This window comes from Somniosus microcephalus, chromosome 2 (genome assembly GCF_052327205.1).
Source record: "Somniosus microcephalus isolate GS21.2 chromosome 2, FLI_Smic_1.0, whole genome shotgun sequence".
NCBI classification, from domain to species: Eukaryota; Metazoa; Chordata; class Chondrichthyes; order Squaliformes; family Somniosidae; genus Somniosus; species Somniosus microcephalus.
The window spans coordinates 16,117,040-16,141,682 of NC_140988.1; the positions used below are offsets into that span (position 1 = coordinate 16,117,040).

Sequence of the window (24,643 nt, forward strand, 5' to 3'; positions counted from 1 at the left end):
TTGGTATATCTGTTTGAGAGGGGGATGACCACAGGGGACCCCTGCACTAACTGCCTGCGCCTACTACTCTGCCTGGTGGTCACCCATTCCTTTCCTGCCTGTGCAGCCTTTACCTGCGGTGTGACCAACTCCCTAAACGTGCTATCTACGATGTCCTCAGCATCGCGAATGCTCCAATATGTATCCATTCGTAGCTCCAGTGCCGCAATGCAGTCTGTCAGTAGCTGCAGCTGGATACACTTCCCGCACACATGGTCATCAGGGACACAGGAAATGTCCCTGATTTCCCACATAGCGCAGGAGGAGCATGCCACGAGGCCGAGCTGTCCTGCCATGACTTACTCTTTAATTAATTTAAATTAATTTAAATCAAATCAGTACCGCTAATTACACTACAGTTAAATGATATACTCAAGAGCCCTTGGTTACTAGCACTCCACGATACAGAACAGGGACCTTAGAAACTATAACCACAAAAATTAAGACCTTCTAAACTTTATAAACTATTAATCTTAACTGTCAAACTATAGATTAGTATAAATACTCACCTGGCCGTACTCACCCAATCAGCTGCTTCCTCTTGCCCGCGTCACTTTTTGAATCGTGACGTGGCTCTGGAACGCCGCCGCCAGTCTGTGAGATTGGTAAGCCTTGTACCGCTGCTCTCTCCGCTCCCGACACTGGCCTCAATCAGCTCCCTCCCCTTGTGCGACGTCACTTTTGACTTCTGACGTTACTCTTTGAAAATCCTGCCGGTGCTGAGTTGGTATCGCCGCCTCGCCGCTCCTCCCAGGTCCGCACTGCCGCCGCCCCTGCTGCTGCTGTGGGGCCTACCTGCGCCCCGGGCTCTCTTTATATCCCCGCCGCCGCCTCGCCGCTCCTCCCAGGTCCGCACTGCCGCCGCCGCTGCTGCTGCTACCTTGAAGGAAAAGAAAGAATGAACTTGCATTTCTATAGCGCCTTTCATGACCTCAGGACATGCCAAAGAGCTTTACAACCAATGAAGTACTGTATGGTTACCTACATTTTAGTCTGTTAATCAGCTCCTGATATGAAGCAACCTATTATGGTTTTACCTCATAGAGCGGGCAAATCGAATCAAGAATTTGTCCTTAGACTGGGCACAAGTCTCTTATGAACACTTAATGGAAGTTTAGTTTTGCAGTTGTGGAGATAACAAGATGACCATAGCAATCCCTTCAAGATAAAAAGATTGGCATTTTGGGCTTCTAACTTCTTAACAATAGTTGTGGCAAGGTGATGCAGGATGTTAGCACCAATGCAATAGACGCGGTAGCATAATGGTTATGTTACTGGACTAGTAATCCAGAGGCCTGGAGTAATAAATTTTAGAGAGTGTGAGCTCAGATCTCACTGTGGCAGTTTGAGAATTGGAACTCAGTTTTAAATAACTGGAAATGAAAAGCTGGTGCCAGTAAAAGTGACCATGAAGCTGTTGAATTTTCGGAAATACCCAACTGATTCACTGCCGTCCTTCAGGGAAGGAAACCACCCTTACCCAGTCTGACCTATATGTGACTCCATTCCCACATCAACGTGGCTGCCTCTTTTACCTGCTCTCTGAAGTGGCCTAGCGAACCACTCGGTTGCATCAAACCTCGATGAACTCCCTACCTAACAGCATTGTGGGAGCACTTCCACCATGGAAGAAAGAAAGAAAGACTTACATTTCTATAGCGCCTTTCACGACCACCAGACGTCTCAAAGCACTTTACTGCCAATGAAATACTATTTGAAGTGGAGTCACTGTTGTAATGTGGGAAACGCGGCTGCCAATTTGCGCACAGCAAGCTCCCACAAACAGCAATGTGATAATGACCAGATAATCTGTGTTGATTGAGGGATAAATATTGGCCAGGACACCGGGGAGAACTCCCCTGCTCTTCTTCGAAATAGTGCCGTGGGATCTTTTACGCCCACCTGAGAGAGCAGACGAGGCCTTGGTTTAACGTCTCATCTGAGAGACGGCACCTCCGACAGTGTAGCACTCCCTCAGCACTGCACTGGGAGTGTCAGCTTAGCTTTATGTGCTCAACTCCCTGGAGTGGGACTATGAACCCACGACCTTCTGACTCAGAAACAAGGGAGTGCTACCTCTCATGAGTAACGAGGGTTGGGCAATTAATGTTGGCCTCGCCCGTGACGCCCACATCCCGAGAATGAATTGCACAAAAAAAAACTCCCAAGAGGACAAGAGAGTTGCGATGCAAGGCCTTTTGCAACCGTTTCCGAGCACCTGCCTTAGACTGGCCTGGCAATGGCTGGCCACTCCCTCAACTGCTGTGGCCCAGAGTGACTGGTGGGAGGAAAACCCAAACCGCTTATCGAGCCGAGCCTCCTTGAGTTTGCCTCGTGTTTCTTTCGATTCGTGCTGCTAGCAATTCAGTACTTGAAGGGTTAAATTAAAACTGTGTGAATACTGATACTGGAAAATCAGGTAAGCTGTTTTGACTTTTATTCCGTCAAGGTCAAGATAATGGGAAGACATCTGTTTTGTGTATACAGTATGTGCCATAAAGCTAAACAAGCAAATCATAGTCACTGTTTATAAGAGGCTTGTAACTCCACACACTGTGCGCGGTCTTATCTATTTCACTAATTACACTTTGGATCTTTAGTCCGATTACGCATTGGAATTCAGGGTGTGTACGGACTACAAAGTCTGATGATTTAAAAAAAAAAGCAGATCACTGCCATTTAGCGATCCTGAAATCTGCTGGAAAGGTCACTCTCACACACCAGCTGTAGCAGCTTACAACAGGGGGTGAAAACTCAGCAGACACCAGTAGGAACCGACTGTAGGTAAGGGAGCACACACAACTGGATCGATGGGCAGCTGGAGCGAGAAGGTTTACTTGTCGTGGGACTGTAGCTCCTTGTAGTGTGATTTTTTAGACTGCAGCAGATCCAGCTGAAGGTAAAATGTTGTGGGAACACAAACATGACTTGTAGTTCTTCGTATTCTGCTACAAAACCACGTGCTAAAATGAAAGAGTAGAGTTACGAAAATAATTCTACGCTTTTGTTTTAGTGTGTGTTTGAGTATGAACGAGTGTGAGTTTGTGTCAGTGCATATGTGTTTGTGGGTTAGTGTATGTGGATTAGTGTATATGTGGATTAGTGTGTGAATATGAATGAGAGTGTGCATGTTTATGTCTGTGAGTATGAATGAGAGTGTTAAAAGAAGGAAACAAAAACTTGCATTTGTATAGCACCTTTCACAACCTCATGATGTCCCAAAGCGCTTTACAGCCAATTAAGTACTTTTTGAAGTGTAGTCGCTGTTGTAATGTAGGAAACGCGGCAGCTAATTTGCACACAGCAAGCTCCCACAAACAGCAATGTGATAATGACCAGATAATCTGTTTTTGTTATGTTGGTTGAGGGATAAATATTGGCCCCAGGACACCGGGGATAACTCCCCTGCTCTTCTTCAAAATAATATCATGGTATCTTTTACGTGCACCTGAGAGAGCATCTTTTGCGTGCGTGAGTGTCTGTGTGTGATCTGTTAAAAATAATATTTTTTGCATCCCACTACTGACTGCTCTGTAAACTCAATTTCAGAAGAGATATTGGGCAGGATTTTCATTAGGCCATGGAGTCGGGATTGGAAGCATGTGGGGGTTTAAAATCCCGAAATCGGGGGTCCCGACCCCATCCCGCCCCCAACCCGCCTCCATGCCAGTTTCAAAGGAGGAGGGTACCCGCCCCACACTGGGACCCGCCTCCCCAAGGCGGGAAGGGGATTAGTGCCAATTAACAGGTAGTTATCAGGCAGATTTTAGCTTAATCCCTATTTTCATTGTTGAAATGTGGGATTACCGACGGCTCCAAACCACGCCAAGTTAGCGAGGCGGGCCATCGGGATGAAGGGCTTGGAGGGGTCGAGATGTCCGGTGTTCAGGTGAGAGATGGGTGCAGAGGTAAGTGTGTTTGGTCTGTGTAAAGTGTTTAAAGAAGTTCTACTAACCTTTACTTACCTTTACAGCCTTCCTTCCTTCAGGTCTCGGGAGTCCCTCATCTCACCGTCACAGAAAGCAGAATGGCCGCCAGCTGTCAAAATCTGCAGCCTCTGCTTTCTGTTCCGGAGAGATCTCTAAATCATCCTGAGAGGAAGGAATTAACCTGGAGTACAGATTGTCAGTGTTTGACAGCTTCAAACAGCTGTCAAACGCTGATATTTCATCTGCCAAAAGGTCTTGACAGATGAAATTTCAATCTGTGACGTCACCTGTTGCCGGGTGGCCCTTAATTGGCCTGCTGAGCCCACTGGGTGGGCTCAACAAGGTCAATCAAGTCAAAATCGCGTGGGTTGGGCACAACTCGATGGAGGCGGGACTACAACCCCGAAAGTTGTAGTCCCGCCTCCTCAATGAAAATCCAGCCCATTCTGTGGAATTAACTGTAAACACTGTTAACCATGCCGGTGCAACGAATCACCCCTCAGGAGACTCCACACCTTTGTATGCCTTGGAGTCGCCTTTAAATATCAGTGAAGAAACACAATTGCATCAGTTCAAATCTACCAGGTCGTAAATCTAGGTAGATTGTCAGCCATGTTTTATCGGTTTAAACTAAAATACAGTAAAATTATAATTTTTTAAATTACGTTTTCCCTAGTGAAGGGACTGACTGGGGTTCAGTTCCACAGGAATGGCAGCTCTTCACATGTACGGTGATTGTTGGCAGGATTGTTTGATCATTGAAGACATGGGCCAACCCATCACCCACACAGGAGATCACTACATTACTATCAGGGTTAGGAACTCTGACTCATCTTTCATCTTCCTAGCCCTGGGGTGTTGGGGACCAATGCATTGCTTCTGCCCTTGAGAAGGTGGTGGTGAGCCGCCGCCTTGAACCGCTGCAGTCCGTGTGATGAAGGTGCTCCCACAGTGCTGTTAGGGAAGGAGTTCCTATTTGTGCACAGCAAGCTCCCTGAAGCAGCAATGAAATAAATAACCAGATAATCTGCTTTTTAGATGTTGGTTGAGGGATAAATATTGGCCAGGACACGGGGGAGAACTCCCCTGCTCTTCGAAATAGTGCTGTAGGATTTTTAGCATCCTCCTGAGAGCTCAGACGGGGCCTCGGTTTAACGTCCCATCTGAAAGGCGACAGCTCCAACAATGCAGCACTCCCTCAGTACAGCACTGAAGTGTCAGCCTCGAGGTTATTCTCGAGGCTTATGGAGTGGGACTTGAACCCACGACTGTCTGACTCCGAGGCAAGAGGGCTGTCACTGAGCCACGACTGACAAAGTAGGTATGATAGATGATCAGCCGTACCTAATGCACATCAGCCGACCTGCTTAGTTGCAAGTTGCCGCTGAAGGTGATCTCAGCATTTGTCTTACAGAATGAAACAACCATCCTTAACTTCCACATTTCATTCAGCATTGAAAGCAATGCTTTTTATTATTGTTCTCAGGATGTGGGCGACGCTGGCAAGGCCGGCATTTATTGCCGATCCCGGGTTGCCCTGCGAGGGTGGTGGTGGGCCTTCTCCATGAACCACGGCAGACGTTCAGGTGATGGATATTTTTTATCCATGCCTGTGTTTTGTGCCTTTTCCCCTTTTTTTCTCTCCCACATGGCAGCTGTCTCTCATTCTGCCAGCGTATTTCACACTTCACACTGCATCCATTTAATAAACATCTAGAGCCATCTTTTGTCTCTTTACTAGTCCTATCACCATCTCATCCCATCCTGAATACCTCTTAATGTCTCTTCACTTTGTTCTTTCATCCCCATTTCCCAACCCCCAAACTGGCCTTTTAATCTGTTTCATTTCCTGTGTCTTCTCTCAGTCCTGACGAAGGGTTTCGACCTGAAACGCTGACTCTGTTTCTCTCTCCACGGATGTTGCCCTGGCCTGCTGAGTTTTTCCAGCGTTTTCTGTTGTTATTTCGGATTTCCAGCATCCGCAGTATTTTGCTATCGTTCAGGTGATGGTGTTCCCACGGAAGGTGTTAGATAGAGAATCCAGGGTATTGACCCAGCAATGATGATGGAATGGTGATATATGTCCAGGTCAGAATGGTGTGTGACTTGAAGGGGACGTTTTTACTGAAAGGACCTATTACAGGGAAAGAACAACGTTTTATTTCTTAAATCTCTTCATCTCTCATCCTACAGATAATCTGGCACTATTATCGCCGCGCAGGGATTAAATGTACTCTGTTATTAATTAGTCTTCTGCCAATCAACCATGACCTGATAGGTAGGAACTACTTAGGTAAGGTCAAAGAGTCACTCAGCATCAACTTCCCGGGCAATCATTAAAAGGTCACATTAGAAAGAATCTGTCAGGGGGCTACTTAGAGCAGCCCTCTTACTTTTACCGAGAATTATTGCTTGAATTTCTCAGCTCAGGCTTGGCAAGTCTGTTCTGATGTGTCTACATCTAAACTGAGAAGGCCTTCCCCACCTACGTGTGACTGGAGCATTCCCTGTGCTGGCTGAACTGATTACCCACCTTCTTTTGAATGGAATTTCCCTCTACGTACCAACCAGCCCCTTGGCCATTCTCTGAGCGAAGCACAGAATTACTTGTATCACTTTTGCCCTTTAACCATTTCCTGATGCCCACTTTAGCACTCTGCACGTCATTCTATGTATTTTCCTGTGTGTGCGTGTGTTGCCTCCACCTTCCCTCTTTCCCTTTGTGCTGCTCTTCCTTAAACGCTGTTCACCCGTAAGATCTTTCAATCCTGAGGAAGGCTCTAGCCTCGAAACGTCAGCTGGCTCATGTTTCCTCGACGGATACTGCCTGATTCTGCTGAGTTTTCGGCCTCAGAGATCCAGCATCTGCAGTGGTTTTTTTTTGTTCTCAGTAATATTGTTTCCTGTTTATTCTTTATTCCAACCCTGCTGGAAAAGAAAATGATGTGTCAGCACCGGGTTTCTGAAGTACAGGAAGATCATCTGTACTTACCCCTCTGGTGCGTTGCATCATCAAAGAGAAGTCAGCGGTTCTATTGGCAAAACAAGAAGAATGCATTGTCAAACATAAGAGAATGCTCCTTGCTGACTCGCCACCTCTCATACACAATGGACACTGTATAGGCAAATACAAAAAGAAAGAAAGACTTGCATTTCTATAGTGCCTTTCACCAACCACCGGACGTCCCAAAGCGTTTTACAGCCAATGAAGTACTTTTTGAAATATAATCTCTGCTGCAATGTAGCAAACAAGGCACAGCAAGCTCCCACAAACAGCAATGTGATAATGACCAGATAATCTGTTTTAGTGATGTTGATTGAGGGATAAATATTGGCCAGGACACCGGGGATAACTCCCCCTGCGCTTCTTTGAAACAGTGCCATGGGATCTTTTACATCCACCTGAGAGAGCGGACAGAGCCTTGGTTTAATGCCTCATCCAAAAGACGGCACCTCCGACAGTGCAGCGCTCCCTCAGCACAGCACTGGGAGTGTCAGCCTAGATGTCGGTGCTCAAGTCTCTGGAGTGGGACTTGAACCCACGACCTTCTGACTCAAGAGGGCGAGGCCGACGCTTATGATACAGGTAATTGCACGGCCACTGCAGCAGATGGCGCTGCTGCGGGAGGCTGTGGTCCAGCGCGGCAATTCACTTTGCCACAGTCTGGGCGACACCATGGTGACCAATGGTAAATTCACTATGTTCCCAATTTCTTCATTGTTGTTGATGGTAATTATCCTCCTGTGGAAGGCCTGTATTTTCATATTTCCCCCTGTTATTTCCTAGTTCCAGCAGAGTGCCGTGTTTGGCAGCCCTTTTGTCGGCAGCCCTCAATTGGCCACCCCACCAGATAAAGGTGAATACGGCACCTAACGTGACGCTATCCAATCAGGGTGCCTGGAAGATCTGGAATACTGCCTTCCTCCTCTTGCTAGTTGTTATTCAATAAAATATATAACCAATAGATCAGTGCTTGTAAAGGTGGATGGATTGGGACAGTTGATGCATTTAAACACGTCTATTGCTAAATCCGAAAAGAAAGAAAGATTTGCATTTATATAGCGCCTTTCACCACCTCAGAATGTCCCCAGAATGCTTTATAGCCGATGAAGTACTTTTTTGAAGTATAGTCACTTTTGTAATGTAGGAATCCAAAGGAAAAATCGCATGGCCGAAATAAAAACAGCACGTGCTGGAATTACGCAGCTGGTCAGTCAGCATCTGAGAAGAGAAAAGGTCTTTTGGGTGGATCCCCTTCAACATTAAATAACAGTACCTTTGGCAACACTGTGCAGTTTTAAATGACACCTACATGGAGTGGTTTGATCAATTTAATGTCAGTTGTGTCAGCCTTGGCCCGCCTCTGAGTCAGCAGGATGTGGGTTCAAGTCCCACTCCAGACCCTGAGCACATAATCCAGGCCGACACTCCCGGTGCAGTGCTGAATGGAGCGCTGCATTGTCGCGGGGGGGGGTTGAGCACTGTCTTTTGGATGAGACATCAAGCCGAGGCCCTGTCTGCTCTCTTAGGCGGACGTAAAAGATTCCACGGCACTATTTCGAAGAAGAGCAAGGGAGTTCCTGGTCAATATTTATCCCTCAACCAACACCTTAAGAACATAAGAAATAGGAGCATGGAGTTAGGCCATTCGGCCCCTCGAGCCTGCTCCGCCATTCAATAAGATCAGGGCTGACCTTCGACCTCAACTGCACCTTCCCGCAGATAATCTGGCCATCATCACATTGCTGTTTGTGTGCAAATAGGCCGTCATGTTGCCTACATTGCAACAGTGACCACACTTCAAAAAATACCTCATTGGCTGTAAAGCGCTTTGGGATGTCCTGAGGTTGTGAAAGGCGCTCTATAAATGCAAGTTCTTTCTTTAGTCAGACACTCCGTGACGTAATAAAACTCACTACGCACTTGGTTTGAGCATAAATCAAGGCTTTAATCAACTTGTTTCAGAACATGGAGGTCTAGTTGTACTTCACTAGTTCCTTGTCTTACAAAATGTCCCTGAGCAAGCTGGGCCCACGCCAGAGTATTTATACTCCTTGGACGGCGCCACCAGCTGGCTGTCCAGCGTTATTTCATGAGTAGTTTCTTTATAATGTTGAGATTTATAACACTCCGTATCACAGTTTTAAAATGTTCTAGCACAAGGTCATTCTGCTTTTGACATTTTGCGCTAAGCTGGTACAGTCGAGGTGTTTTTCCAGCGGAGCAACAGGAGTTTTAGTGCGACTGATCGCAGAAAACCCGGCCGGGCTGAAGCTGAGCAGCAGCATTCACAGAAAGGTGCTGGCTTCGGCTTTCAGCTCCGTTCCACCGCCCCACCCCCCGCCCCCGCACAGCAGATATTTCTCCCCGTATCCATTTGTGGAATTTGAGTCGGGCGTAAGCGTGCAACGGGTAACGGCGAATTGGCAACCCGTTTCGCAACCCGCCTGGAAATCGGACGGGGGCATAAAACGCCAGCACCCGTTTTGTCCCAGTTGAATTTCTCCCCCCCGCCCCACCCCCGCACATGCTGTGATTCTGTGAACTGTCCACTGCTGCCAATTATTAATAATCATTAAAGTGAAACTTAGGTAGCCTCATTTACAGTTGGCATGCTGCTGTTCCAGGAAGAATAGCCTCCCACAATCTTACGACCACACAATTGTTATTGTGCATTTAAGGAAGAGATATGCTTAGTAAATTCTAATCACATGGCACAAACTTTGCTTTAACTGCGCTATTTGTTATGTACTTCCCCCCCACCCCCCGCCACCCCAATGCTGGCTGGATACAAACAACAAAAAATGCTGAGTGGAACCAGTGCAGCTTAAATGTAAACAAGATTGCTGTGCCTTTCAAATACAATGGGCTGTTAATGGAACAAATAGACAGTGGGAAGGCCAGCTGGCAAAGGCTTAGTTTCCCTGCGTCCAGTTGGATGTGCACCAGAGTTGCCGCGTGGAGCTATTAACGAGCTTGCCCAGTGCTGTGTCCGACTAAGGAGCTGGGCGGTGTACCCAGATCGGGCGCCGGGCTCTGACCCAGAGGTCCTCGTCCGCCCTAAAGGCTGAGGTGTGGACACAGCCCTGGCACAGGAAGCAAAGGTAGTCTCTTGATAATATCATCACCCTTAATTCCTTGAGGGCTGACAGACTTTTTTCAATAGGGAGAAAACTGTTTCCACTGACAGGAGATCCGGTAACCAGAGGACACAGATTTAAGATAATGGGCAATAAAAAGCCAGGTGGGGGTGTGGGGGGAGAGAGATGAGAATATGTTTACGCAGCAAGTTGTTGTGATCTGGAACACACTGCCTAAAAGGGTGGTGGAAGGAATTCACTGACAGAAGGAAAATGGATATATATACTTAAAAAGGAAGTATTTGCAGGGCTTATGGGGAAAGAAAGGGTAAGCGGGACTAATTGGATAGCTCTTTCAAAGAGCCAATACAGGTGCGATAGGCCGAATGGCCTCCTCATGGGCTGTATGACTTTTGTGAATGATAGCGATTTTTAAACAATTGTATCAGAATGAAAATGAAGCTGTTAAGATATCTTCATATCGTCACAAGAGTGCTGAAAGGGTGGTAGAGGCAGGAACCCTCACAACCTTCAAGAAGCATTTAGATGAGCACTTGGAACGCCATAGCATACAAGGCTACGGACCAAGTGCTGGAAAATGGGATTAGAATAGACAGGGCTTGATGGCCGGCGTGGACACGATGGGCCGAAGGGCCTCTTACTGTGCTGTATAAATCTATGACTATGACTCTATGCTGCTACAAGATTTGAAAAGACAGTGGAATAGCTCACAAGTAGGGTCGTCAGTGCTCTGTTATTATCCTGGAGTCTCCGGGAATTAAAAGCTGTGAGCAACTGTTTAAAAACATTTTTTCTCTCTCGTTTTCTTTGAACACTTTTGGTTATTAGTGATAAAAAAAAATATTGGCGATGGAAGAAAAAAAGGCTGTTTGACCGGGGTGGGCGGTTGGAGGCAGTAGGTCAAACCTCCAGGAACCCGGCCAACCAAGAGTTGGCGACCCGACTCTCAAGACTACTTTGTAAAAGAAAATGATGGTGTCGTTTACAGGAAAATATGTTTGTATTCGGAGCACAAGTTTAAGAGTGACGGTGGACTTAAATTACAAGAGCAAAAAGTGCTGGCAATCTGAAATGAAGAGAGAGAAAGCTGGAAACACTCAGCAGGTCAGGCAGCATCTGTGGAGAGAGGGAGAGACCGAGTTAACGTTTCAAGCCAGTCCTGACGAAGGGTCCTCGACCTGAAACGTTGACTCTATTTCTCGCTCCACAGATGCTGCCTGACCTGCTGAGTGTGTGTCAGTATTTTCCCTTTTTATTTCAAATATCCTTGCTTCAGTTGGCTGCGGGGGGAAAGGAAAATGCTAAATCGAGAGGCTCCATTCTTCATGAGTCCAGGGAACGAGGCTGTTGTGCAGTGTAAGAGTGTACGGTGCTGCTTTTGAGGATTGTGTCGTCAGTGGTAATGTAGAGGGAGCCCGGAATTTTCAGGTTTGTGTAACAGAAAGATGTTTCAGTCAGAGCACAGCCCTCATGAACACCACTTGCTGACCCAAGTCTCTGGACTCAAATCACAACACCAAACCTTTAAGAAAAAAAGGCTCATTGTTAGTGGCTGCGAGAGTCTTGTTCATTTATTTGCATCTTGTCAGGAAAGCGGGGATGTACGTGTGTTCATGTGTGTGTGTGCATGCCTGTGTGTGTGCATGCCAGTGTCCATGTGTGCTGTTTCCATGTGTGCGTGTCCGTGCGTGGTTTTTTTTATTCGTTTATGGGATGTGGGCATCGCTGGCAAGGCCAGCATTTATTGCCCATCCCCAATTGTCCTTGAGAAGGTGGTGGTGAGCTGCTGCCTTGAACCGCTGCAGTCCGTGTGGTGAAGGTACTCCCACAGCGCTGTTAGGCAGGACGTTCCAGGATTTTGACCCAGCGACGATGAAGGATCAGCGATATTCTTCTAAGTCAGGACGGTGTGTGACTTGGAGGGGAACTTGGAGGTGGTGGTGTTCCCATGCGCCTGCTGCCCTTGTCCTTCTAGGTGGAAGAGGTCGCGGGTTTGGGAGGTGCTGCTGAAGAAGCCTTGGCAAGTTGCTGCAGTGCATCTTGTAGATGGTACACACTGCAGCCACGGTACGCCGGTGGTGGAGGGAGTGAATGTTTAAGGTGGTGGATGGGGTGCCAATCAAATGGGCTGCTTTGTCCTGGATGGTGTTGAGTTTCTTAAGTGTTGGAGCTGCACTCATCCAGGCAAGTGGAGCATATTCCATCACACACCTGACTTGTGCCTTGTAGATGGTAGAAAGGCTTTGGGGAGTCAGGAGGTGAGACACTTGCTGCAGAATACCTAGCCTCTGACCTGCTCTTGTTGCCACAGTATTTATGTGGCTGGTCCAGTTAAGTTTCTGGTCAATGGTGACCCCCAGGATGTTGATGGTGGGGGATTCGGCGATGGTAATGCCGTTGAATGTCTAGGGGCGGTGGTTAGACTCTCGCTTGTTGGAGATAGTCATTGCCTGGCACTTCTGTGGCGCGATTGTTACCTGCCACTTATCAGCCCAAGCCTGAATTTCGTCCAGGTCTTATTGCATGCGGGCATGGACTGCTTCATTATCTGAGGAGTTGTGAGTAGCACTGAACACTGCAGTCATCAGCGAACATCCCCATTTCTACCTTATGTTGGAGGGAAAGTCATTGATGAAGCAGCTGAAGATGGTTGGGCCTAGGACACTGCCCTGAGGAACTCCTGCAGCAATGTTCTGGGGCTGTGATGATTGACCTTCAATCATCACAACCATCTTCCTTTGTGCTAGGTATGACTCCAGCCAGCGGAGAGTTTTCCCCCTGATTCCCATTGACTTCAGTTTTACTGGGGCTCCTTCATGCCACACGCGGTCAAATGCTGCCTTGATGTCAAGGGCAGTCATTCTCACTAATTTTAGACAAGCGTTGCGGGGGGAGTGTTAAATCAGAATTGTTTCTAAAACATTTCAAGTATGACGTGGGGCTTAGGGCTAAATTATGAGGACAGGTTGCATAAACTTGGCTTGTATTCTCTTGACGATAAAAAGATTAAAGGGTGATCTAATCAAGGTGTTTAAAATGTTTAAATGATTTGATCGGGTGGATGCGGAAAAACTGTTTCCTCTGCTGGATTAATCAAGAACAAAGGGGCACAATCTTAAAATTGGAGCCAGGCCGTTCAGGAGTGAAGTCAGGAAGCACTTTTTCACACAAAGGGTGGTGAAAATCTGGAACTCTCCCCCGCAAAAGGCAGTGGATACTGGGGGTCAATTGGAGTTTATAGGACCGAGATTTTTGTTAGGCAAGGGTGCCAAGGGATATGAACCAAAGGCAGGTAAATGGAGTTGAGGTGCAGATCAGCCACGATCTAATTGAGCAGTGGAACAGGTCTAAGGGGCTGAATGGCCTCCTATTCCTAATGTTCCTAAGACGGGAGAGAGGCAGAGTTCAGAGTCCGGCATCGTGACACCCTCACCTGCGGCTCTCTTAGTTCCAGCGCCTACGAGGAAGGTTCTAAAGTGTTTCAGGAAATCCTGGGCACAGAGACTGGAATAAAAGTTTCCTAAAGTAAATACAGATTTTAATTGTCGAAATGGAGTGGACAAGCTCCAGGGGGATTCTTTTGGCAAACATGTCGGTCTTGTCTCCTCCAGCGTTTGTTACAGAGAAATCGCTGCAAGCTGCACATACGAGTTCTGTCAATGCAAATATTTTTAGAAGTGACACTTCGAGGAAAATTAAACTCGGTGAACAGCCGGTAAATATTTATTTGCTACCCTCTGCAGTAGACACAGAGAGAGTGTAATAGAAACAGAGAGAATGTTAGTAGACACAGAGAGAGAGTTTCCACTTGTGGGGAAGAGCAAAACTAGAGGCCATCAATATAAGATAGTCACCAAGAAATCCAATAGTGAATTCAGAAGAAACTTCTTTACCCAGAGAGTGGTGAGAATGTGGAACGCGCTAACACAGGGAGTGGTTGAGGCAAATAGTATAGATGCATTTAAGGGGAAGCTAGATAAGCATATGAGGGAGAAGGGAATAGAGGGTTACGCTGATAGATTTAGATGAGGAAAGACGGGAGGAGGCTCGAGTGGAGCATAAACGCCGGCATGGACTGGTTGGGCCGAATGGCCTGTTTCTATGTAATCCTCTACTTTAGCTATAATTTGTGTTTCTCTGTCCCGTTCCCTCTCGCCCCCATCTGGTACTAGAAAAGGAATGTTTGTATCAATGGCCAGGAGACAAATAGCTATACAAAATATTTGAAGGACATTTCTCGTGTCTGCTGTGACACTGAGGGTGAATATCCTCGGGATTCCCCCGCTCTGTCACTGAAACTAATATGGACATTCAGCAGCAGAGTGGGAGAATCCCTGAGGAAATTCAATGGCCCCCCTCCCATTGCGTCAGTTAAATATCCCGTTACTGCCGAGCCATCAGGCAATTTTCTTCTTCCTCATTAGATATTTCCTGTCTTGCTACTTTCCTTATTCAGAGCGTTGGGACGTTTTGCTACTTTAAGGGCGCTATACAAATACAAGTTGTGCACCAATCACTGCAGAAAGCCTTTCTCTCTGGTTTTAATACTCTTCCCCACTCATCGAGTTACCCTTTTTGGGAGCTGTGGAGAGACAGCTCTTTTGGGACAGGGTGGGCATCTGGTTGGGGAGGGGAGAGAGGGAAGGAGACCCCCGTTGATGGGAACAGGGGGAAGGCCTTGTAGGGGAAGGGAAAGCAGAGGGAAAGACACACCTGTGGAGTACAGGGGAATGGGGAACGAACGAGGGAGAGCTACCCTGCTGGTGAGGGGGGCCTCCCTGGCTCTGCTGGTGGTGGGATGGCTGCCACTGGGACTTAGCAGACTCGTTCTATTAAAGCTCACATCCTCCCACTCACCGTGAGCAATGCCAGGGCAGATCCACTGATGATTATAACCCTTTGCACCACCAAAGTGATCCAGGGCTTAAAGGGTTAAATCACGAAGACCAGGTTGCATAAGCTTGGCTTGTATTGCCTTGAGTTTAGGAGATTGACAGACGTACTAATCGCGGTGTTTAAAATCATCAAAGGATTCTATAGGGTAGATACAGAGAAACTATTTCCTCTGGTGGGGGAATCGCAAACAAGGGGGCACAACTTAAATTCAGGAGGGAAGTCAGGAAGAAATTTTTCACACAAAGGGTAGTGGAAATCTGGAACTCTCTTCCTCACGCCCCTCCCCCTCCCCCCTGTTATAAATATCAGCACCATAAAGAAACTACTCAGAAATAACGCTGGACGGCCAGCTGGTGGTGCCATCCAAGGAGTATAAATACTCGGGCGTGGGCCCAGCTTGTTCAGGGACATTTTGTAAGACAGGAACGACAGGAAACTTTATGCTATCCGGCACCGACGGGACCGAGCTGTTGCCGTCCCATCAAAACTGCCGGACAAACCAGCGCTAATGTTGAAACATACGGAGATTTTGAGCTCCATATCTGGCAACAAACCCTGTTGCTTAGCAACAGCTTCTAAACAGTCGGCCGTACCTTGCAAGCGTCTCTGTAGCTTAGCAACAGCTTCAGCGAGACCTTGCAGAGCCTGACTGGTGAAAAAAAAGCAACGCAAAGAAAAAAAAACGAACGAAACGGCTCCTGATTTTTGCCAGTGGCTCGAGCATTCCGGACAGTTAACCTCCAGATAAACCAAAGTTTCCTGTAGTGAAGTACAACTAGACCTCCATGTTCTGAAACAAGTTGATTAAAGCCTTGTTTTATACTCAAACCAAGTGCCTAGTGAGTTTTATTACGTCACCCCCCACCTCCCCCCAAAAAACTGTGGGTGCTGGGGGTCACTTGGAGCTTTCAAGACCGAGAGCGATAGATTTTTGTTTAGCAATGGCATCAGGGGATATGGATCTGATTGAGGGGCTAAATGGTCCACTCCTGTTCCTATTAGTCTAGTTGTGGGACAAGCAGGCAAGAACCTGGATCAAAACTCCAGAATGTTTACTGTTACAAATAGACCGGAAATAGTTTCCTGGCTGTGCCACAGTGAAACCGGCACAGATAACACTCCTTCCCAGCACGTAAAATGTAACAGCTGCCTATCGTTCACTGGCCATAGCGCACAGAGGCAACTTTATCAGGGCTTTAAGAAAGCATTTGCCCAAAGGTCTGTTGAAGAACCAGCAGAATTTCTGACCACCTCACCCCTGCCCTGGGAGTGAGGGCGCCCGTAAACTGTACCGCAGGACGTGTCAGTTCTGAATGGCTTGTGTTTTAAGCAACGTTGTCTCCTTGTTTCAGACCAAAAAGACAAGGCCCGAGTGTGGCCCCGGGACTTTCCTCGTGCCGCGGCCGGAGCACTCGAGCGGAATTCCGGAAGCAACCCGGATGCAGCCCGGCAAAAGCGCCTGCCGAGAAGAGATGGAGTCGTCCGAGGAGCTTGCATCCAGTATCAAGGACCTGGAGATAAACAGCAGGTTAGCCGTCACTTTTCAGGCTCGCTAGGTCTTTTTGGACAACCTTTTTGCAGTTCAAAATAGGAGAGTTTGACCTTTGAACTGCATAGGGCTTCTGGGTATAAGGGGCACAGCAATTATCCTGTGCATGCGCGTGTAGATTTATTTTTCTATTCAGCGGAAGAGTATTTTCCTTCAAACACACAGGAGGTGGTTCCACCATGCTGCACTCACGAGAGCTGTGGGCCTGCGATCTCCCGAGATGCGCACCCTTCGACCACATTTCCCTTCTGGTAGTCCTAGATCATGGAATCGCCCCATAGCACTAAGTGCCTCACACCACCTCAGTATAACAGTGCGTTCTATTATCGCATTTTTCATGCTCCATAATGCTGTGCTGAAAGTGCATCCATCTAAAATATAATAACCTGAGTAATGTGTAGGAACTTTCTTGCTTAGATACGTGCATCCTTTATGAAATACCTAAAACGTTTTTTTTTCATTGGTTCTCGGGATGTGGGCGTCGCTGGCAAGGCCCAGCATTTATTGCCTATCCCTAATTGCCCTCGAGAAGGTGGTGGTGAGCCGCCGCCTTGAACCGCTGCAGTCCGTGTGGTGAAGGCGCTCCCACAGTGCTGTTAGGGAGGGAGTTCCAGGATTTTGACCCAGCGACGATGAAGGAACGGCCGATATATTTCCAAGTCAGGGTGGCGTGTGACTTGGAGGGGAACTTGGAGGTGATGGTGTTCCCATGTACATGCTGCCCTTGTCCTTCTAGGTGGTGGAGGGCGTGGGTTTGGGAGGTGCTGCCGAAGAAGCCTTGGCGAGTTGCTGCAGTGCATCTTGTAGATGGTACACACTGCAGCCACGGTGCGCCGGTGGTGGAGGGAGTAGATGTAACTTTTGGATTGTTTTTCCATCGCTACTAGCCTTTTCGTTGACCAATTTCACCCCCCCCACCAGCCAACCACCCCCTTATTCTCTGGACGTCCCTTCTTAAACACATGCTTCCATCCACTTCTCTCCTCCTTTCAAAAGCTCCCATCTGATCGACCGGGCTGGCTGTCAAAGCCCTGATAACATCTGTCTCCATGGATTGGAGACCACTCCCCTATCTGGTTCCATTCTTATCTATCTTTTCGTAGCCAGAGAATCACCTGCAACAGGCTTCTCTTCCCGCTCCCACATCGTTACCTCTGGTGTCTCCCCCAAGGATCTATCCTGGACCCCTTCCTATTTCTCATCTACATGTTGCCCCTTGGTGAAATCATCCAAAAACACAGTGTCAGTTTCCACATGTACGCTGACGACACCCAGCTCTACCTCACCACCACTTCTCTCGACCCCTCCACGGTCTCTAAATTGTCACACTGCTTGTCCGACATCCAGTTCTGGATGAGCAGAAATTTTCTCCAATTAAATATTGGGAAGGCCGAAGCCATTGTTTTCGGTCCCCGCCAAAAACTCCGTTCCCTAGCCATTGACTCCATCCCTCTCCCTGACATCTGTCTGAGGCTGAACCACACTGTTCGCAACCTAGGTGTCATATTTGACCCTGAAATGAGCTTCTGACCACATATCCGCAGCATAACTAAGACCGCCTATTTCCACCTCCGTAACATCGCCCGTCTCCGCCCTTGCCGCAGCTCATCCGCTGCTGAAACCCTCATCCATGCCTTTGTTACCTCTAGACTTGACTATTCCAACACTCCTGGCTGGCCTCCCACATTCCACCCTATGTAAACTTAAGGTCATCCAAAACTCGGCTGCCCGTGTCCTAACTCGCACCAAGTCCCATTCACCCATCACCCCTGTGCTTGCTGACCTACACTGGCTCCCGGTTAAGCAGCGCCTCGATTTTAAAATTCTCATCCTTGTTTTCAAATCCCTCCATGGCCTCGCCCCTCCCTATTTCTGTAATCTCCTTCAGCCCCACAACCCCCGAGATATCTGCGCTCCTCTAATTCTGCCCTCTGGAGCATCCCTGATTATAATCACTCAACCATTGGTGGCCGTGCCTTCTGTTGCCTGGGCCCTAAGCTCTGGAATTCCCTGCCTAAACCTCACCGCCTCTCTACCTCTCTCTCCTCCTTTTAAGACGCTCCTTAAAAACTACCCCATTGCCCAAGGTTTTGGTCACCTGCCCTAATTTCTTATGTGGCTCGGTGTCAAATATTTTTGTCTTATAACGCTCCTGTGACGCGCTTTGGGACATTTTACTACGTTAAAGGCGCTATATAAATACAAGTTATTGTTGTTTCCATTTGTGGAACCTTTTACACGAAAGGGCACTACATGAATACAAAGCTGTTGTTGCACTTTGGCTCCACGCTGACTCTCCAGCTGTTTCACAGTCGCTTTTCACCTCCATCCGCCCCCCCCACCCGCCCCCTCCTCACCCCCTCTCTCTGGGACATGCTTTATAACTAAACTCGCAAAGCAGAAATGCACGGTACCGTACTGACCTAGCCAAGGGCAGGTTGGTGCTTGCTGATTGCTGCCTTATTTTAAATCAAGGTTGCATGTACATTCTGCGCTTGTCACTGCTATTTGTCCACACCTTTCAGTTGGCAGCAACTGTTTGATATGTACCGTTCACAGTGGAAGGAGCCGAGCATGAGTGCTTGACTATTAATGCGATTGCAATAACATAAAAGGCAGCTGAGAGCTAAAAATAGAGTGGCATTCCGAGTGCTCGGGCTCTTAACTGCGCCTACTTATCACGGTGGTCGTCTCCAGTGCACTGGACACGCTGGTGCGGGTCGGCGATGAAAGTGCCCACTTTAATTACTCAAGCTAATTCCGTAGCTCCCGCGAGGCTCAGATTGGCAGACGTCGAGCGTCTGCTGTGGCGTTCGCCCGCTGAGGGGGCCAGCCGCCCTTGTTTACTGCCACAGGAGCTTCTGCTTCTGCCGCTCGTTGATCAAAAGCGGGTCGATGGCGCCGCTCTGGTAACTTAAGTCGCGCCGGTTGCACTGACTTCATGCAACACGCCCGCCCCCCCCCCCCCCCACCACTCCTGGCTCGTGCTCAACAGCAATGCGATACCCTCAAGAATTCAGCTTATGGACGAACGGAATCATCTGCTGGAAGATTAGCTGCCGTTACATAATGTTCTGAATCTCTTTGCACCGAGACTGTTGACACCGGAGCTGGTAACCCAGTCTGCAGTTATCCAGGCACTGTAAATGTCAGTTGTTTAGGATTTTAAAAAAACGCCACCAAATTCGTACTGAGATAAACAAGATTAGACGAGGGTGATCAGGGATGGCTGCCATTTAATAAATAGCTCCGATCAATTAATTACCACAGATTTATTCCGCCATCAATGTTGACTAATGATGGCAGTGTCACTGTCCTTATCTACCAACGCCAATGTTTTGAGTCTTGGATTCAACCCTTGGCTAAACCTCTCCGCCTCTCTACCTCTCTCACCTCTTTTAAGACCTACCTCTTTGGCCAAGGTTTTGGTCACCTGTCCTAATGTCTCTATGCGGCTCGGTGTCAAATTTTGTTTGATGACGCTCCTGTGAAGCGCCTTGGGACGATTTACTACGTTATAGGCGCTATCTGAATGCAAGCTGTTGTTGTTGTTGCGAATAAGGTGGATGAACTGAAGGTGTTGATGAACACATGGGAGTATGATATTGTTGCTATTACGGAGACATGGTTGAGAGAGGAGCAAGACTGGCAGCTCAATATTCTGGGGTATAGAATCTTCAGGCGAGACAGAGGGGGCGGGTAAAAGAGGAGGGGGTGTCGCAATATTAATTAAGGAGTCAATTACTGCTGTAAGGAGGGATGATATATTAACAGGTTCATCTAATGAGGCCATAGGGATAGAACATAAAAACAAAAAGGGGGCTAGCACTTTGCTGGGAGTGTACTATAGGCCCCCAAACAGCCAGGGGGAGATAGAGGAACAGATATGTAGGCAAATCTCAGAGAAATGTGCAAATAATAGGGTAATAATAGTGGGGGATTTCAACTTCCCCAATATTAACTGGGATAGTCAGAGCGTGAAAGGCTTAGAGGGTGCAGAATTCTTAAAGTGCATCCAGGAGAGCTTTTTGAGCCAGCATGTAGAAAGTCCTACAAGACAGGGGGCGGTACTGGACCTAATTCTAGGGAATGTGGCCGGGCAAGTGGTAGAAGTGTTAGTAGGTGAGCACTTTGGTGACAGTGACCATAATTCGGTGAGATTTAAGGTAGTCATGGAAAAGGACAGAGATGGACTGGAAATAAAGGTTCTAAATTGGGGGAAGGCCGATTTTAATATAAGGCAGGATCTGGCCAAAGTGGACTGGGATCAGCTACTTGTAGGAAAATCCACATTGGAGCAATGGGAGTCTTTCAGAAAGGAAATTGAGAGAGTACAATGGCAACATGTTCCCGTAAAGGTCAAGGGTGGGACCAACAAGCCCAGGGAACCATGGATGTCAAGGGACATACGAGAATGGATTAGGAAAAAAAGGGGGGCGTTTGGCAGATACAAAGGACTAAAGACAGAGGAAGCCCTAGAAGAGTATAAAAAGTGCAGGGGGATACTTAAAAAAGAAATTAGGAGAGCGAGGAGGGGCCATGAAATAACATTGGCGAGCAAAATAAAGGAAAATCCTAAGGTGTTTTATAAGTATATTAAGGGCAAGAGGATAACGAGGGAAAGAGTAGGGCCCATTAGGGACCAAAGTGGCAATCTGTGTGTGGAGCCAGAAGATGTAGGTGGGGTTTTAAATGAATTTTTTGCATCTGTGTTCACTATGGAGAAGGACGATGTAGACATAGAAATCGGGCAGCGGGACTGTGATATACTTGAACATATTAGCATCGAGAGGGAGGAGGTACTAGCGGTTTCAGCAGGCTTAAAAGTGGATAAATCCCCAGGCCCGGATGAGATGTATCCCAGGCTGCTGTGTGAGGCAAAGGAGGAGATTGCAGGGGCTCTGACACAAATTTTGAAAACCTCTTTGGCCACAGGGGATGTGCCAGAGGACTGGAGAACAGCTAACGTAGTACCATTATTCAAGAAGGATAGTAGGGATAAACCAGGGAATTACAGGCCAGTGAGCCTAACATCAGTGGTAGGGAAATTATTGGAAAAAATTCTGAGGGACAGAATTAGTCTCCACTTGGAGAGGCAAGGATTAATCAGGGATAGTCAGCATGGCTTTGTCAAGGGAAGATCATGTCTGACCAATTTGATTGAATTTTTCGAGGGGGTGACTAGGTGTGTGGATGAGGGTAGTGCAGTGGATGTGGTATACATGGATTTCTGTAAGGCTTTCGATAAAGTCCCGCACAGGAGACTGGTCAAGAGCCCATGGGATCCAGGGTGCCTTGGCACATTGGATCCAAAACTGGCTTAGTGGCAGAAGGCAGAGGGTGATGGTCGAAGGTTGTTTTTGTGACTGGAAGCCTGTATCCAGTGGGGTACCACAGGGATCGGTGCTGAGTCCCTTGCTGTTTGTGGTCTACATTAATGATTTGGATGTGAATGTAAAAGGTATGATCAGTAAGTTCGCAGATGACACGAAAATTGGTGGGGTGGTAAATAGCGAGGAGGGTAGCCTCAGTCTGCAGGACGATATAGATGGGTTGGTCAGATGGGCGGAACAGTGGCTAATGGAATTTAACCCTGAAAAGTGTGAGGTGATGCATTTTGGAGGGACAAACAAGGCAAGGGAATACACAATGAATGGCAAGACCCTAGGAAAGACAGAGGATCAGAGGGACCTTGGTGTGCATGTACATAGATCCCTGAAGGCAGCAGAACAGGTGGATAAGGTGGTTAAAAAGGCATATGGGATACTTGCCTTCATTAGCCGAGGCATAGAATATAAGAGCAGGGAGGTTATGATGGAGCTGTACAAAACGCTGGTTAGGCCACAGCTGGAATACTGTGTGCAGTTCTGGTCGCCACACGATAGGAAGGATGTGATTGCTTTGGAGAGGGTGCAGAGGAGATTCACCAGGATGTTACCTGGGCTGGAGCGCTTCAGCTATGAAGAAAGACTGGACAGGCTGGGTTGTTTTCCTTGGAGCAGAGAAGGCTGAGGGGGGACCTGATTGAGGTGTACAAAATTATGAGGGGCATAGATAGGGTAGATAGAAAGGAACTTTTTCCCTTAGTAGAGGGGTCAATAACAAGGGGGCATAGATTCAAGGTAAGGGGCAGGAGGTTTAGAGGGGATTTGAGGAAGAACTTTTTCACCCAGAGGGTGGTTGGAATCTGGAACTCTCTGCCTGAAAGGGTGGTAGAGACAGGAACCCTCACAACATTCAAGAAGCATTTGGATGAGCACTTGAAATGCCATAGCATACAAGGCTACGGACCAAATGCTGGAAAATGGGATTAGATTAAACAGGGCTTGATGGCTGGTGCGGACGTGATGGGCCGAAGGGCCTCTTTCTGTGCTGTATAACTCTATGACTCTGTGACTCTCTTGTCTGGGCTGCTGATTGGCCGCCCTTCCTGAACTTGTATTGGCCAGAGGTTTCGTTGCTCGTGTCATATGTCAACCTGCAGTGTTTGAGCGTTTGATTCGCTGGATTTTTCATCCAATGACGGTCCCCAGGTTTTGCAGGTGGCCAAAGATCTACAGTGGGAGCCAGGAGGAAGCCGAAAGAAAAACAATATAATGGAGTGTTTTACACTCAGCTTTTTAAGGGAAGGGAGAAGCGTGTCGAGAAAATTGGGTCAGATCAGGTAGGAAAAAGCAAAAGTTGAAATGAAACCAACTTTCAAATAGGAAAAAGAAGATGAAGGGAGAGCGATGATGGAGCTAAAAAATAAAATAGAATAAAGGCCCTGAATTGATGTAAAAGGGCCGGGAGAGGACAGGCGGAGTCGGGAAATTATGTCGGACATGGAAGTGTCAGATCTCCGCCCTTCAAATGGAGCGCTGGGAATTCCCGCGGGTGGAAATTCCCTCTGCTCCGTCGACCACCTGACGGCAGCAAGGACGCGGGGCTGGCCGGATGGCGCCTGTGTGGGAATTCCGCTGCTCCCGCCTGACTCCTGCCACCCCCGCCACTGACCAAGGTGCCAGCCTCCCGCTCACTGGAACGGTCGAAGTAGGGGCCAGCGTGAGGGTCCAGGCCTAGGGAGCCCCTCCCCCACTCCCTCCCCAGAGACTACACACAGTGAAACCAGCCCCCCTCTTATAAAGGGGGTCGATTTACATGTTTCATTCCAATCTAAGGCCCAGCCCAGCCCAGCCACACGCAGCATTTAAGAGGCGCACTTTGCACCTGCCCCTCTCCAGCAGGCACGGGCGCCCCACCCACCCCAGATTTATTGAAATGACCTGACCTCAGATTACTCCGGTGGGGTCAGGAGGGCAGGTCACTGGCGGATCGCAGTTCCCGCTCCGGAGCGGGCTCGAGGAATTTTGTCCCTTTAAATTATAGTTTGGGTGACCGTTTTCATTGCAGAGGGTTAATATTGCGGTAAAACCGCTGGTGCCATTTGAAAACTGCTGGGGCCGATGCTGTCTGTCGAATGGGTTAAGGGTTCTGGCTTGCTCAGACTCGGCCAGCCTGAGTGAGTCTTATTAAAGGCTGTTTTTTTGGCGGCTTCTGGGGGTAGAGAATGCCAAAGATTCACCACCCTCTGAGTGAAGAAATTCCTCCTCATCTCTGTCCTAAATGGCCGACCCCTTATTCTGAGACTGTAACCCCTGGTTCTAGACTCTCCAGCCAGTGGGAAACAGCCTCTCAGCGTCCACCCTGTCAAGCCCCGTAAGAATTTTGTACGTTTCAATGAGATCACCTCTCATTCTTCTAAACTCCAGAGAGTACAGGCCCATTCTACTCAATTTTCAATTCAATTCAAATCGCTTTATTGGCATGATAAGGTACATCTTATGTTGCCAAAGCATCGAAAAACATTTATGGTTGAACACATAAACGCAGATCTATTCATACAGTGTACTCAATCTCTCCTCATAGGAAAGCCCTCTCTTCCCAGGAATCAAACTAGTGAACCTTCCTTACTGTTATACTCCAACCCCTTGCAGTTAAGGCTAACATACAGTTACAATTTAATCGAACATACAACATTCCCTAAACTATATTCTCGGTTCCTTTGCAACGCCAGAAACAGATAAAAACACTCCCACACTGCCTAACCTTTAGAGTACTTGGCTTTTGGTTAAGGTGATGCTTAATC

General features: G+C 47.8%; 1 protein-coding gene across 6 annotated transcripts in view; it reads left to right on the plus strand.

Annotated features, from left to right (window-relative positions):
• fam13a (family with sequence similarity 13 member A) overlaps positions 1-24,643 on the plus strand; it is a 255,988-nt gene that overhangs the window by 120,496 nt on the left and 110,849 nt on the right. For all 6 annotated transcript variants that reach the window (XM_086006667.1, XM_086006678.1, XM_086006641.1 and 3 more), the window contains one exon: positions 16,319-16,494. In XM_086006667.1, coding sequence (XP_085862793.1) covers positions 16,319-16,494 — 176 coding nt within the window. The remainder of the gene's footprint in view (positions 1-16,318; positions 16,495-24,643) is intronic.